This window comes from Balaenoptera physalus (assembly GCF_965194825.1).
Source record: "Balaenoptera physalus genome assembly, chromosome: 4".
NCBI lineage: Eukaryota > Metazoa > Chordata > Mammalia > Artiodactyla > Balaenopteridae > Balaenoptera > Balaenoptera physalus.
The window spans coordinates 76,048,606-76,065,312 of NC_138891.1; the positions used below are offsets into that span (position 1 = coordinate 76,048,606).

At 48.1% G+C, this 16,707-nt stretch overlaps 1 protein-coding gene across 2 annotated transcripts in view; it reads left to right on the top strand.

The window, feature by feature from the left end:
* ITGB5 (integrin subunit beta 5) overlaps nucleotides 1-16,707 on the top strand; it is a 111,448-nt gene that overhangs the window by 58,246 nt on the left and 36,495 nt on the right. For both annotated transcript variants that reach the window (XM_082458553.1, XM_082458552.1), the window contains exons 6-9: nucleotides 1,846-2,007; nucleotides 3,461-3,556; nucleotides 5,331-5,420; nucleotides 12,241-12,375. In XM_082458553.1, the coding sequence (XP_082314679.1) occupies nucleotides 1,846-2,007; nucleotides 3,461-3,556; nucleotides 5,331-5,420; nucleotides 12,241-12,375 (483 nt within the window). The remainder of the gene's footprint in view (nucleotides 1-1,845; nucleotides 2,008-3,460; nucleotides 3,557-5,330; nucleotides 5,421-12,240; nucleotides 12,376-16,707) is intronic.

Genomic DNA, 16,707 nt, shown 5'->3' on the forward strand with positions numbered 1-16,707 from the left:
ATCATCCAAGAAATCTTTGCCTATACCAAGGTCACAAAGCTTTTCTCCTTTGTTTCCTTCGGATGCTTTATAGTTTTAGATCTATGATCCACTTTGAGTTCATTTTTGTATACAGTGAAAGCTGTGGGTTGAGGTTCATTTTTTTTTTCATATGGATGTCTAATTATTCCAATACCTTCTATTGAATTGACCGTATGTGTGGGTCTATTTCTGGTTTCTATCCTGTTCCACTGGTCTATGTGTCTATCCTTTTGTCAGTACTACACTGTCTCAATTATTGTAGCTTTATAATAAGTCTTGGCCTTAGGTAATGAATCCCCCAGCTTTGTTGTTGTTTTTCAAAATTATTTGATGAGTTTTCATTGTCTTTCCATATATTTCAGTTATTAACACCCCCTCGCAAGGGACCCAGTCCTGCCTCCAAGGGGATCCACTTATCTCCACGTCTAATACTGTAAATTAGTTTTGTCACAGCTTAGAATGCATCTCTGTAAGGGACCTTCTAGGTTGCTTCCTCTGGGTTCTGAAAACGTGCCCGGCCTCATCATTGTGCCTTTACTCGCGCCTAGAGGAGCCCCTCTGTCATTTCTTCTTCCAGTTTCCTTGAACGGTCCTCCTCACCTTCAGCTCAGCTGACGTTTCCTCTGCCCTGGGAAGCCTTCTCTCCTCCTCCCCGGGTTTCCATTAAAAGTGTATTTACCTTCATCAGCATGCTTATTGTGATACGTTAAAGTTGTGTTTCCACTTGACTGCAAGCTTTTTGAGGTCTGGAACAGGCTGTTTCTTAGACCCAGTGCCTTCCATGGGGACTGCGTGTGGTAGGAAGTCACTAATTGTCTGTTGGATGAACGTTGAGAGTCTGGGAAACTGATTCCCCAAAGGTGAATTCTTTGCTCACAGCTGGCCTCCTGGCTTTCAGTCCTCCCTGGCTTCCTTTCAAACTGCCTTTTCTTCCTTGTGTTACGCTGACTTTTTGTGACTTATTTCCATGCTGCTTTTGGAGCAAATGAGAAAATATCATAGCTCTTGAAGGCTGTTTTATCCATCATTGTGGCAATAAGAAAGAGAGGATGATACCCTCAATCCCTTATCTGCTGTAAGGTGATAGCTTTTAACTTGTAAAGTCTGTGAATCCAGTCTCCTATTTCAGTGTCAAGTGTACATGTGTAGATAACTCAGCAGTGTTTAAACCCTTCCTGTATTCATCCTGCTACCCACGTATTTTGGGATGCTCTTTCACTACTGGTATGAAGGCAACCCTCTCCCAGTTTTTGTTGCCCTGTATCAGGGTCTAGCTGCTCCTAATAGTAATGACTGGGAGTGTTTTGTGTAGTATCGGGGCCACACTGTCTAAATATGAAAAATAGAGTCCTTCCCTTGCAAGATAGCTCGTATTGAGCCGTGCCTCTGTCTGAAGAGTGGATACATTCCATACAGTGAAGCAGTAAAGGGAGAAAAGAGCTAATCTGATTGACCTTAACTACCAGAGTAGTTCAATTCATGATTGGAGTGGTTTACTTCTACCAGAAAGATGGCAGGTTTTCTCAAATCCTCCAAAGACAGATCTGTCTGTTGGTCATTTGAACACTCTGAGTGATTTGTGTCTAATTGGGGGACTGAAGTGGTCACTTACCAGTCATGTTAGACAAGGGCAGCCAGCCGAGTGTGTTGAAGGGAGGTTGGGGGGCTAAAGGCTGCTTTGTGAAAGGAACTATAGGGGAGGCTAAAAGGGAGGCATCCAAGGGGAGTGGCTGTCAGGTACAGAGCCTGGAGGGGCAGGATGCCCCAGGGCAGGCTTGGGTGGCAGCCAGGAAGGCCTAACACCCATCAACCTCTGCCCCTCAGGAGAAGATTGGCTGGCGAAAGGACGCACTGCACTTGCTGGTGTTCACAACGGACGACGTGCCCCACATCGCGCTGGACGGAAAGCTGGGGGGCCTGGTGCAGCCTCACGACGGCCAGTGCCACCTGAATGAGGCCAACGAGTACACTGCCTCCAACCAGATGGTGAGGACCGGGGACCCCAGCACCGCTCCCGCCACCCCGAGGCCTCACCGGCCTTTGCCACCTTCCTCTGGACCTCTACTCACCGACTTTCCGCCCCATTCTTGGGACTGGGTCTCTACTCCATCTTCTCCAACTGGGCTTCCAGAACTCCTCCTCGTCATTAACTTAGAACATTTCTCAGGGATTTCTGTAGCTGGTTCATCTTTCTGCTGTTGTGCACCCACACGGGGAGTGTTTAGTCGCGGGAAGAGGTGACCTGGCGAGACAGGATGGATCTCAAAGGGGAGAGGTGATTTTGCACGAGGGAGAGGACTGTATTCCAGCAGAGCCAAAACCTGGGATAGAAGTTATGGGGCAAGACCAGCGAAGACAAGACTTCCTGACTTCTAGAAATGGGTTTCCCGAGGCCCTGAGTTCCATCAGTGTCAGGGGTGGGGTGGCAGGTGTCCTACACGGGATGAGAAGCCCCAAGGACCTTTCGCTCCCAGTGGTCTGTCACTGGGACCATGCGATTAAACAGAACTTAGGCAGAATTTCAAACATACACTAGGCCAGTGAAGTGAACTCTACCTAACTATCAACCAGACCCAACAATTAAGATTCTTCCACATTTGCTGTACAATTTCTTCCTCCCAAAATCTACACCCTCTTCCTTCCCAAATCCATTCTGGTGTCTGGCTAGAGAGAAATTCTTTCTAATTCTTGCTGGACTAGCCCATTTTCTCCAGTTTTAAGAGGTGGTCAAGAGTAATGGAGTCTGGAAAAAGAACTCCTAACTATACAACCTGGTAACTGTAGAACTCACCGACGAGGACCCCTGCATCCATCATGAGCCCTTAAAATCCTTCCGGACTTTGCTAAGCTGCCTCGAGGTGTCCTTCCTCCCTCTTGCCCCGCACCCCTCCCCCGCCATAGCCCAGCTTTTCGTCCAGATATCAGCAGCCTCTTCTGCCCGTTCTGAGCCATGAGAGGACTGAGCAGAACCTGTAGGGGACATTGGCAGGCCCAACATTGGGCATAGGAAGAGGAAAAATAGGGCAAGGAGATCAGGAAGATAAGTCTTAGGGAAGAGAGGGAAGATAACAGGTGTTGATGGTAGGTGGTCGGACGTGGTGGCTCTCCTTTTGGGGACTTCCCCCCTCTGCCCCATTCCTGCTGAAGGGATGGAAACACGGACCAAGTGTGGGAAGCCTCCACTCATCACTTCTCTATTCTGGGTTGGAGGGGTAGGAGGAGTGAGTCTAGTCTAGTAGGTGCCAGAGGGTCCTTTCCTGGAGAATCTCCCCTACAGTTTCTCAGTAAGGAGCTGCCGATGGGGCGTGGTTATTAAGGCGCTGCCAGGGGAGGATGCTTGTCGTGGCAAGTGATGAGTTACTGAGCGCACGCTGGAGCCACGTGCTCGTGTGTCAGCCCGCGAGAAATGTTACAACCTTGACTTTTGCCTTGGCCCTAGGACTATCCATCCCTTGCCTTGCTTGGAGAGAAGTTGGCAGAAAACAACATCAACCTCATCTTTGCAGTGACGAAGAACCATTATATGCTCTACAAGGTACACCTGGAGGGAGTGAGGGAGGCTGATGGCCTGAGTCTGGGGGCCCTGCTGACCCTGAGATGAATGGGAGATTGGAATGTGGGGTCAGGTGAAGTGTGTGGGGGGGCCGGGTGAGGAGTGTTAACAGCCCTGCTCTATGTGGGCGGAGATCCAGGGGAGGGTGGAATATAGCCCCGTCCTGATCTAGCGGAAAATAATAGTATTAAGGAAGCTCTTAAGCATTCATATAGCAGTACGTACCAAGGAAGTTAAGCATATGGTTTCTAATTTGGTTATGAGAAAAACTTTGGAAATAGTTTTTCAGATGATGAAATGGAAACACCCAGGGAATAGGGAAGGATGATATAAAATGAAACTGTACAGAAGGAAAACTAGGCATCTAGGCAGGCTACATCACCAGTTCCACAGTCCAGAGTTTTTATGCCTTCCTGCAGAGTACGGGGGACCAGTGGGTTAGTTTGGGACAGGAATTTCCGAAGAAAACAATATGTGTCTTGAGTGAACAGAGCAGTATGTGTGGGAGTCTGTCCTGTCTAAGAGGGACTCTTCCCAGGTCATCCCATGGGCCACCATTACACATTTCCCTCGTGAATGTGCTCTTTCCCACGATCACAGGCAAGTTGCCTTTCCCTAGAACTGTCCTCCAGACTGCTCAAGGAGTGTTCGTGTGAGCCAAGTGTGAAGCCCAGCTCACCTCTGACATCTTTTGAACTGAGAGGTTATGAGAAATTAATCCCCACCTCTAGAACAGCCAACCCCGTCGCCTCTCTTTACTGCTCTTAAATATCCAAAAGAACCCTTTTCTGCTGGTGTGTTTCTACTGCTCCTGCCTGAGATAATCATTGATAAAATGCCACTTACACCTTCTTGAGTTCTTTATCTTCTTTTAGTCTGAATCAATTTTAGAAGATGAAAACAAGGGGAGGAGATTGTTTAGTGAAGATAGCAGGATAGAACATATCCATTTACAAATACCATTTTTAGACAGATCAATTGCACAGACTGTACTGAGAATGCTACTGGATGCTTCAGGAGGGAAGAGACCCACCTTGGCTTAAGCCAGTCTTGCTCAGAACCAAGGACCTCTCACTCGGGAGGCATATCCAGTCCAAGGCAGGCTGAGGGTGTTGGGTGTTTCTAGCTATTTCTGTCACTTTAGTAAGTGACATACTCAGGCCTTCGTACAAGTGAAAGAGGAAAGGCAGCCACATCAAAGCTGCCTGCTTTGCCAAAGACTTCACCCAGAGATACCAGACCTCCTTGGGAAGGCACCATTCACATTCATTTCCCTCCTAGGGAAAGAGGCTGTATTCGAGACGCTTAGAAAAGTTTCCCCTTTCACTCCTGCTGGACAGGTCGAGGGCATCCTTGAACTGAACCTGGGAATACCTATGTAGTCTAGGGGAGAGAGGGCAAGAACATCAAGAATATATTGACCTTAGAGGATGGAATTCCAGAGAGTTGTGCATTACATGCCAGAGAGGAGGGGTCTCTAAGAAGCATGGCATTATACTTCAGGAACAGATCTTGTCAGGCCCTTTCCACTCAGACCTTCAAGAATCGAGATTCCACAGCTGACCGCAACAACTCCATTCCCTTGTGCCAGTTCTTCTTACCTCTGCTTGTGGCATCTTCTCTAGTTTATGGTGTGAGAGAGTGGCAGAATCAGTGCTGGGGGCCCTGACTGTTCTAGCTCAGTAGGGCAATGTTCACTCTTTGACAGTGTGGAAGGGCAAAATGGGCTCATTTGTTTTCTTTTTTTCCCCCCAAGAATTTTACAGCCCTGATACCTGGAACGACGGTGGAGATATTACACGGAGACTCCAAAAATATAATTCAACTGATTATCAATGCATACAACGTAAGTCACTGGTTTCCTCCCCCACCCTCTCCCACTGAGGCTCCGGGAGCTGGTGTGGACTCAGGTGGACTCAGGCCTCTGTGTTCCCCGCGGTGAGAAGTGAGAAGCACACACACTGACTTCGCCTCCCAGCGGGCAGGACTGAAATCCCCCAGGCTTCTGGAGCTCCACATAGACCTGCAGACTAGAATGAGTCTGCACACTTAGGGTCTGATTGTAATCAGGTCCTCTCAGAGGAAACCTGAGTGGGCCTGTTAAATTCTGTGCTTTTGTAACCCGCCCTGTTAACTTGGCTCTGCTCTGCTAAGTACAGCACTTAAGGATGTAGTTTAGCAGTCACTGCCACATCCCAAGCCAGTCGCCCATAATTCCCAAACCTTTCTCCTTCCTACCCTCCTTTCTCTCAATTTCTAACACCCAGGAGGTATTTGACTCAGGCCTACCTTTTCTCGGGAAAACGACAAGCACGGTTTCTTGTGCTGGGAAGTATGTGCCCTCAGCTATCCCCTCCCTGCAAGGCCTCCAGTGCCCACCCAGCCCCTCATGAGGCCTGGTAATTCCCAAATTGGAATTCAGAGTGCATCTTCCTGTTAAAGTTCTACATAGAGGAAATGTAGTTTAAGGAGTGCTGTTAGTCCTGAACTTACGTAGAGTAGACATGTGGGCTAACCTGGGAATGTGGTTAACCACTCTGACATCACGTGTGTTAGAAAAACCATCTAACTTTCCCACTGATTTACATATATGTATTTGGAGCTCTGCCTTTCCAGTTGAATTCGTGACCTTACTGATGCAGCCTTATTTAGCGTTACTGCTCGGCTAGACCAGGAGCTGTAGGTAGTGCCCTCGCCACGGGGGACGCAGAGCTTGGGGGTTCCCAGCCCTCAGCTGGTCTCCTGGAGCCTCAGTGTCCTGAAGGCGGTGAGTGGGCAGCAGTGAGGGTTTGTGCCTGGTGTTCCGTCCTCCTCCCCCCTCCACCTTCTGTGCAGCTAAGAATCCTCTTCCTCTCACACAGGCTCTGATCCCTCTCGCTCCGGGAACTTCCTGTTGCGAGAAACTAGACTTCCTTCTCCTTTCCTAACTTATTCCCCACATGCTAACATCCTCTTTTCTGATCTCTGACCTTTAATCCTCATCGCATCCAGTGGCCACCTCAGAACCCAGTGAGACCAGATTTCCAGGTTAACTACACTTGGTGGTTTTCAGATTCCCACAGTGAGTGGAAGCGTAACATGCTGAGAGAGTCTGAGAAGAGTGTGTGTCGGCGGGGGGCTGGGCCCACCCAGTGTCACCCCCGTCCCGAGGGCCACCCTTCTCCGTGATGCCTTGGGCCTTAAGCTCTGGACATGGCACAAAGGAGTCGGTGCGAGAGCCGGAGGCCCACCCTGGGCTGCTCTCTCTGTCCTGCTGGGGTCCCGGGACTTGGAGACCCCTGGGTTAGCAGGGGGCTGCTTCTGGACCCACTCTCAACAGTGCAGTGACCAGTGCTTGCCTCCTGCCGAGCCAGGGCCCTTGGGGAAGAAATGGCTGAAGGGCGACCACATCCTGGGCTTTGGCGTGGGCTGCGGATTTCTCCTGGGTTTCTGGGGAGGAGCCACCCCCCGGCATTTCCATCCTAGGTCAGCTCCTGAGTTCTGACGCCCTGGGTGGCTGACAGAGCTCTGGGGCTCCCCCGGGAGCGTTTCCTGCCAAAGGCCCAGGGCCCTGCTCCTCGTGACTTTAATATAGGAGGGCATCATGGCACCCAGTTCTGTAGAACTGGCAGGGTGTGGTGTGCACCAGAAATGGAAGAGGCGCTCTGCTCAGTCAGCGTTCTGTGTGGCCAAGCGGTTTGCACGTCCACACCCGTGTGTGGGTCCTCTGAAGACCAGGGTGCACGAGACAGTGGTGGTGGTTCCCTGGGCGGGATCTCATAAACGCTCAGGGCTGCTGTCCCTCTGAGGCACGTTGCACTGGCCCTGAGCAGGATTCATGGTAGATAAATTGGTTTTCTTACTGGAAATCCAGGGGCCGGGGTTAGGCAGAGGTCAGGAGAGGAGCAGGGAGCCCTTTCTGCGGCTGAGGAGTCGGGGACCAGAAGAGTAGAGAAAGGGATCTCTTCCAGGCAGGAGCTGCGTTTGGAACCTGGGATGAGCCGCCCGAGGACCTTTGGGAATGTAGTACCGTAGCTGGACTCTGAGTTAAACTGGTGTGTCTGTAAGAGAACACGTTAGGAAACAAGACGTGTGACTCATGAGTGAACGTGTGAAATTCAGCCTTTAAAATGGGCGTTTCTGGAATACTATCTACAACGACTATTCAAATTCATTGGAAAATGAAAACAGATTTATTGAGAGATAATTAACCAACAATACAGTGTACAGATTTAAAGTGTATATTTTGATAAGTTTTGACACTTGTACACACCTGTGAAACCATCACTACATCAAGACAGTGAATGTGTACATCACCCTAAGAAGTCAGGACCCTTGGTAACTCCCTACTTCTGCCCTTTCCTTCAGTGGAAATTTTAAGAAATATATTAAATATAGAAACAGCAAGGTATTCAGAGCAAAGTCCAGTTGGTGGAAGCCGCGTTGGGGGTATGTTGGTGCTCGACATTGATTAGCACCCTGTTCTCTGGCTGCCATCCTTTCTGGCAAACGGGAAGGCCCAGGCTGGGCCTCAGCTGCCCATACTTCTGGATTTGAACCTGCACGGGCGTGTGTGTGTGTGTGTGTGTGTGTGTACGTGCGCACGTGCACTTTGGCCTGCATGGGCCTGTGTGTGTGTGTGTGTGTATGTGTGTACGTGCACTTTGGCCTGCACGGGCCTCTGTGTGTGTGTGTACATACGTGTGCATGTGCACTTTGGCCTGCACAGGCCTCTGTGTGTGTGTGTGTGTGTGCACGTGTGCACGTGCACTTTGGCCTGCACAGGCCAGTGTGTGTGTGTGTGTGTGTGGAGTACATGCGTGTGCATGTGCACTTTGGCCTGCATGGGCCTGTGTGTGTGTACGTGTGTACGTGTGTACGTGCACTTTGGCCTGCACGGGCCTCTGTGTGTGTGTGTACATACGTGTGCATGTGCACTTTGGCCTGCACAGGCCTCTGTGTGTGTGTGTGCGTGCGCGTGTGTACACACGTGCGCTTTGGCCCGTGCAGGGGCTCTGGTTGTCCTTTCACCTGCTCCTCTCCCCGGCCATGGTCCAAGCACAGCTCTCATGGGACCGTTTGTGTTTCTCTGCGTCACCTTGCCACCTCTGCGCTTTGAGGTTGACTCCTACCTCGCTTAGAGTTGGCACACCGTCCGTGGGGACATCCTGAAAGGATTGCAGCAGAGCACAGGTAACAGCGGAAATGGCCGTGCTGTGACTCTAGGCTGGGGAGGGAGCAAAATGGAAAGGGCACGTGTAATGTAACGTCTCGTAGAATCGAGTCTGTCGTTCTTGACTTTCACTGTGTGAAAGCTTCACCTCTGGGCTTCGATTCCTACATTTTTTCTTGCTGTGCCAACTTCTTTACTGTGAGAGATCACCAACGTGGAGCTTTGCTGTACAGTGGGTGCTGGCGAGAGGTTCCCTTCCAGAACTTGGAGGTAGGGCCCTGGGTGCGTGCAAACGCACACACACACACACACACACACACACACACACACACACACACAACACCAGCATTATGTCACCTTGACAAAGGGGGGTAGGACTCAGAGAGAAATCATGGGGGGGGGTCCCTTTTCAGAGTGGGAAAGAACAGAATGAGCTGGAAACCACTAGAGCTGCATGTGGAGGGTGACATCAGAGCCTCCTCTCCGAGCACATGTTTCTCTTTTTGTTGTTGCCATGAAGTCTGCTCCCACCCACTCCACAGCTGGCCTGACTTAAAGCAATTGCAGATGGGACTTAGCCTAAGTATTTAATAGCCTTTAAACTTCTTGACATTGTCTTCTTGTCCTAGGGTGAGGAGTTAGGAATCATGTTCAGAGGCAAATTGGTAGGAGTTAATTGAATTTCACATAATTAACTTATGACACACAAGTTTTCATGCATCAGAACTGCATTGGCTGTGGCTTTGATCCTCTGCTATACCCTGTACTCCATCCATTTCATTCATTTGTTCAACAAATAAATGCCACCTAACATGTGGCAGGCATCATGCCACACGGAATAAAACAGTGACCAGAACACAGTCCTGCCCTCCAGGAGCTCATAATCTTTGAGGGGAGACTGACTCAACCAGGATACAGCCTGACCATCTGCACTCTCCAAGATCAGAGCCAGTTTCCGAATAAAGGAGGGCCCGGTCTGGTGACTACAGAGAGCACTGCCGGGAGACCCAGAAGGCCCGGTTCTGGTCCTGACTGCCCCTGGCAGCTGAGTGGCCCTGGATAAGGCCCTTTCTTTGGCCTCAGTTCCCACTTCCATAAAATGGGAGGTTTGAACTGAGTAATCTCCACAGTTCCCACCCTCACTAACATCTTAAGAGTTTCTGATTCCAGAGACGACATGGGGATCAGGAATAATACAAACTTCAGATCTGAACACAAAACTTGGGAGTCTCACGGCCAGAATAGAATATAGGATTCTGTTTCCATCTGTTATAGTTATTGATTCATTGACTAGGAGTCCCAGTCCCCAGTGCTCTCTCTCCCTCCACCGAGTTTCCCATTAATGCTTCCAGGTGGTGGCTTCAGCAGATCTTGATGGGAAGGGCTGATGCTTTCTCCCGAAGTCTTGTTTGTGAGCCACGGGGCCCTCATATTTCATGAGACTGATCCCAAGTAATTTTTAAATAGCTCCGACCTACCTAGCCCTTTAATGATAAACTGTTTTGCCTCATCCTCACATTTATTTGCATTTAATATATATAATTTTTAATTTACCTTGTCTTTCAAAAATTAAGTTTCTTCCAGTAGGCCTGAGCTGCCTACCATAGCTGCTGTTAAAACATCCATCCATCCATCTATCCATCCATTCAGCAAAAGCTTGTGTTCAGTCCTAGAGAGAAATATGATATGGTCCTTGAAATTCACAGCTCAGTGGGGAGAACAGATTTGTGAACAGCTAACCACATTCAGCAGGAGAGCTGTGTGTGCTGAGTGGCGCTCTCGAAGCCCTCTGCCAGTGGAGGCTGGCGCTAACAAGCGGAAGTGGATTTAAGAGAGAGTATTTTTAGAGTTGTAGAAGCACTTAGACAATTTGTTGCAAAGGGAGAGACTATTTTTTGCAGAGAGTGTTTTCAACAAGCTGTGAATGTGTTGGGAAAACTGCATATTTAACTAATTCAAGTTTAACACTACATGCTCAGCAAAAAAGAAAAAAAGAAAGAAAAGAAACCCCATGAGAGCAGGAGGCACTTCTGCCTGCCATTCCGTCCAACGCCCTGTTCCCTGGAGTGCACCTGAGAAGCAGAGGGGAGTCTGAAGGGCCCTCAGTTAATCTGGGGTGGGGTGGGGGGTCCATGTGTCTCTCGGAGTATGCGCATCCTGCTATTCTGAGTGTAATTAGTGTATAAAAAATTCTTTCTGTAAGATGTGCCCTAACTACAAGCCAGTTACTCCATTTGGCCTCTGTCTCTAAAGTACATCCTCCTTAGAGATTTTCAGTGTCAATTTTTTAAACTTGGAGACATACAGAAGATTGTACAGACTTTTTTTACAAACTAAATACACCCGAGTATAGAACCACCCAGGCCAAAAACCAGAATATTACTAGCATCCAGAACCCCTATGTCCTTTTCTACTACTATCCCTTGGGGGTAACTGCTAGTTTTGCCTGTTTTTGAATTTAATATAAATAGAATCATACAATATATATGCCTTTTGCATCTGGCTTCTTTTGGGCTGTGTGATATGAGATTCATCTATGTCGTGACATGTAGTCATATTTCATTCATTCTTGTACTATATGATATTGTACATGAACACACCATAATTTGAAAAGAAAAAAAAAGTCTGTTCTGTTGATAGGCATTTGGGTAATTCCAGTTTCTAGCTGTTACAGACAGTGTTGCTGTGAACATTCGGACGTGTTTTCTGGTCAGTACACATCTCTGTTGGATATAATCCAAGTATAAATTGCTTGTCTAAGGTTCACCTAAGCATTAGTAGGTACTGCCTAATGTTTTTCTCAAGGGTTGTACCAGTTCACGCTCCCACCAGCAGGGTATGAGGTACCCAGTTGCTCCAACTCGTTTCCAACACTTGATATTTTTAGTCTTTTATTTTTTCTAATCTGTTGGGTAATTTTGGCTTGATTTTTACTTCATCCGTTGTCTTGAGAACATAATCCACATATAAGGTCTTATTCTCTCAGAATGTAGTTGAGAGCTCATGAATTTGGACCTCATCTGAGGTGCCTGCTGAGCTGATGGGGAAGGAAGATAGGGAGCTGACGGAGGGCGGGGGGAGGAGAGAGAAGAGCCGCTGAGCAAAGGAACATTATCCCAGGCACGTGCAAAGGCCCGGCGTCTGGAGAGCACACGGCAAGATTTGAGGCGCTGTCTGAAGCTGAGGGTGGGGATGGGGTGACTCTGGAGAGACGAGCAGGAACAGAGCATGACCCCTGGAAGCAGATGAGATTATCCTATGGAAGGTGGGCCATTAGCAACTTCTCTGAGCTCACAGAGGGAGACCTCAGGCCAGGGCTAGTAAGATGGTGTGTGGGTGTGGAGAGGGGGAAAGGGATGAGGGAGGGGCAGTGAACCTAGCCCACTGGCTCTTGCCTTGGCTTGAGATCCCGGAGTTAAAGGAAGCCATGTGGGCATCAGAGAACCAGTGTGGAGGACATCTTGGCTGCAGCCTTTACTAAGTGGTTCTGGCTTCATCTTCTCTCTCTGTTCAGAGCATCCGGTCTAAAGTGGAGCTGTCTGTCTGGGATCAGCCTGAGGATATTAATCTCTTCTTCACTGCTACCTGCCAGGACGGTGTATCTTACCCTGGTCAGAGGAAGTGTGAAGGCCTGAAGATCGGGGACACAGTAAGTTCTCACCCCCTGTTGGTTTATATTTGTTAACGTTGGTCATCATTCTTTGGCTTCTGATAACTTTCGTGACTTATTAGAGGCCTTTAGGAGTTTGTATTCTGTCTTCCAACTCTGCATGCTGGGGGACTTTCCTAAGCCTGCCCTGTGCTGTGCCTTCAAGATGCAGGTGGACTTAGTAAAAAGCTCCAGGCAGTACACAGCCTTCAGTGCGTTGTCACTTAAGGCTTCCTCAAGTTGACATTGTGCCTTTGGGTGTCTTAAACCATCATTATCTTTGTTTGACAGGGATGAAATTGGCCCTGCCTTCGTTTCTAGTCTTCTACAGCTTGCTCTGTGCCTTGGGTAATCTGACTTTCACTTTTCCTTTCTGTAAAATATGAAGAAAGCCATCCACCTCTTCTGATTTGATGAGATGGAATGGATAACTGTTGCAATGGAGGGCATGGGTGCCTTTTCTGGATTTAAGTGGATATAATTAAATGGTGGAGAAGCAACATTGTGTATAAAGATGTGTATCTGTGTACCAAGCCAAGGACGTGAGGGAAGGAGGAAGATCTATGGATGACGAGAACGAAGATGAAATACTGGCTCAGAGGCAGGCAGAGTGGTGATGGAGAGCCAGCCTCACTTCTAGAGATTTCTGCTGCCAGAAGCAGACTGTGAGATCCATTCCTTGCTTTATTGACACATTTTTCATTGCTCAGAAAATAGAAAGGCAAATAGAAAGAGAACTGAGGGAAAGTTCTCTTCTGTAACTAAAGAATCTGGTTGGAACCAGAAAAATTATAGGGACCTTAAAAATACATGACCATATCTTCTGGGCTTTCATAAGCACTAATGATGGCCAAGGTGGAGATAAGCAGACATATCCTGGATTCCAGGGAAACAGCTGCAAAAGACATAGGTGTGGCCGCAAGACTGCTTGCACTGCAGCGTGGTCTGCTGGAGCTTCCTCACGTTCTGTAATTGCTTCTCTCCCTCCTTCCCCTTCCCAACTGCCCTTCGCCCACTGTTACAACCCACAGGCGTACATCTCACCCATTCTACATCTTGCAGTGGTACCTCACCCCAGCAAAGGGACCATTCAGAATGCGGTATCAAGGTTGAGAGAGTGAAGGACTCTAATGACTAGGTAACAGATCTTTTTCTAACGCAGGTTTTTTTCCAAGTTTCTTTTTCTTTAAAAAAAAAAAAAGTGAAAGATTGGCCTAATCAAGTTTTCAAACAATGAATCATTAAAAATTTAAAATGATTATTTATGGCGTTTAGCTAAGAAGGTACTCAGAATAAGGTGACATTGCTGTAACAAAACTCCTATTCCCATTTTCCTATTGACATGAATAAATTTTGGAGAGAGTGCTTTAATCTATACAGATAAAAAATAAGAGTAGAATTGATGCCATTCCCTGTCTTATTTAGCAATGAGTAATGTTTTCAAATTTTATTTTTAATACTTGTCAAATTTTGTGATATATTTATGTTGTTTTGATCAATTGCAATGATTAATCGATCCAGATGATGTTTTTAAAAAACACAAAAGCCTCGTAGTCACCGGCTTTAAAGAGACAGCTATGAAAAATGGAAGGAGGCAGAACTAAGCAGAAAAACTACATGTAAGTGGATTCTGTAGATCTGTGGATGGGATGTTTGGTGCAGTGTGTCAGGAAAGCTAAAGAATGATGCGTGAAAAACACCCAAACAAGGAACCCTTTACTTGGAGAAATAGGTTCAGTGGAACAGAGGCAAGGAGGAGGACGTACGGCACACACAGCAGGCGCCTGGGTTTCAGGAAGTCTCTGGACAATTTCTAATGACATCCTTATGCCAAGACAGGTAACGTGGGTTGGTGATAGCACAGCTAGGCAGATGCATAGCTGAGTAAACCTGCTTTCTAAGAGTGTGGATGACGTCATCTGGAGGAAGACTTGACCGAGGTTCCAGCTGTCTCCTGTCTACTACTGGCTTGAGATTAACTTGAGGGAGAACTGCTTATCAAAGGTGGGGAGGTCACAAAGCTGGAGAAAACAGGTTAGCTTATAAAGCAGGAAAACCAAGATTTAAGAACATTTTTAAAAATTGAGCTGGGTTGAAATCATCAGGATTAATATCTTGCATTAAGTTCAGAATGTTAATAGGATAGAGGGAACTTGGTTTGATAGTAGCTTTTAAGAAAAGGATCTGGTAGATTCTAATTCCCAAAGGCTCAGTGTGAATAAGCAGTGTTGCTTTAAAAAAAAAATGCCAACTGAGGCTGCATTAATGGAACCCCAGAGAAAATGGTTTCACTCTTTTTTGTGTGGGTCAGACTGCATCTGGAGTTCTTTGTTCAGTGTTTTTTTTTTTTTTCAAAGGGCAAGTGTAAAGGAACTATCATGATGAGGTATCTAGACACCAGGAAGATCAAAGGAACTGGTGTTTGTTGATAATAATAGCATAACATTGGAATTCTTTTTTTTTAAGGAACTCCTTTATTTATTTATTTATTTATTTATTTATTTATTTATTTATTTATTTATTTATTTATTTATGGCTGTGTTGGGTCTTCGTTTCTGTGCGAGGGCTTTCTCCAATTGCGGAGAGTGGGGGCCACTCTTCATCACGGTGCGCGGGCCTCTCACTGTCGCGGCCTCTCTTGTGCGGAGCACAGGCTCCAGACGCGCAAGCTCAGTAGTTGTGGCTCACGGGCCTAGTTGCTCCGAGGCATGTGGGATCTTCCCAGACCAGGGCTCGATCCCGTGTCCCCTGCATTGGCAGGCAGATTCTCAACCACTGCGCCACCAGGGAAGCCCATTGAATGCAAGAAACTGAAGCCAGTTTATGCTGCCATAAGAAAAAGGGGGAAATTATTATAAGAATATTGGGTCCCTAATGGACCCAAGGGGGCAATGCAGTTAGTATTGGAAAGGACTGGAAAGTAACTGGACAAAGAGTTAGCTCCGTGTTCCTCACCGGGTTCCCTGTAAGGAAGATAGTTATTCATGTTGACAGATGAGAAAAACTGAGGCACGAAGAATTCAATTAATTGCCCAAGTAAGTAGCCAGTAAGTAGCAGCCAGTAAGTGGCAAAGTGAAAGTTCAAGGCCAGGGCTTTCTGGCTCTGATGCCAGCACCCGTGCCCCCTCCCCCTGGCCTCTTGCTGCCCGTGGTTCTGTTCCATGCTCCCCGTTCAGACGGCTCGCCTCAGAGCAGAGCGCCATAATGAGGGCCAGGGGCCTCCAGCAGGGACCGCCTCACCACATTCTGTGTACACCCCCGGGGCTCGGTGCTGCTGGGCATCCCGAGATGTGGGATCACCCACAGACGGCAGTGCACTCACAGCTCTCTCCAGACCAAGTCCTCTCCCTCCCTAGTCGTTGCCTTCTGACCGTGGAGGGAAGGACAGAGTTACCATTTCGTGGGAATTTATAATACTCTCCATGCTCTGCTAGGGCTTGGCTGCTGGCTTCCTCTGCTGCTTGCAGCCTCTGTCAGGTAGACATTACTTCCCCATTTTATGTGAGAAAGACTGAGGCTCCAAGGGGGGGTGGCCCTGAGAGACTTGCTGGAAGTCTGGCTGCTGGTGGGCACAAGCGCCAGGTGTCAGAGCTGCAACCACTGATGCCAAAGTTCGTGTTTTTTTCCTTATACCTCGTGCATTTTGAAAGTAGAAGTTTCAGAGAAGCAAAAGGTGGGATCATCACCACTTTTGTACGGACACTAGTGTACAGATTTTGTTTTTTGCTAGGATACTTCGGAAAGATAGGAACATTGTCCAGAAGACAGGAAAGGATTTTAAGTGGCATTTTTCACAAAAGTGCAAAATCTCAGACATATTTGGATGACTTCTAGAGCATTTGAAACAGAAGGAAGAAGGGTGCTTCTCCCACGCCCTCGACAGCAGTTCCACACGGGCGGGCCAGGGAGAGCCTCCCTTGGGCTCCCAGGGGCCGTGGTCCTGTTGAGACAGCGGCCCAAAGGCAGGCCTGCCATGCTGGCTCCTTGTTTCCTCTCTCTGCCCAAGAGGCCACAGTCACGTGGCCCCCGGCTCTGCTGCCAGGGCTGTGAGGTTTTGTTTTCTGTGGGTGGAAACAAGCTGACACAGAGCAGTGGCCGTTTGCCTGTCATAGCCGGACCTGGTGCTGCTCGCAGGCCACCAGAGGTGAGCTCTTTGAGGCCCTGGAGGCAGTGGGGGGCAGAATCCAGGGCAAAATGGAAATGTGGGGTCCTTGTTAAAGAATAAAGAACTTCAAGATGACAACAGCAGAGCATTAAACTAAGCACGGGCCCTTCTGAGCGTGGGGCTCTGTGTGACTGCACGGGCATGTGCCCACGGAGCTGGCCTGGAGG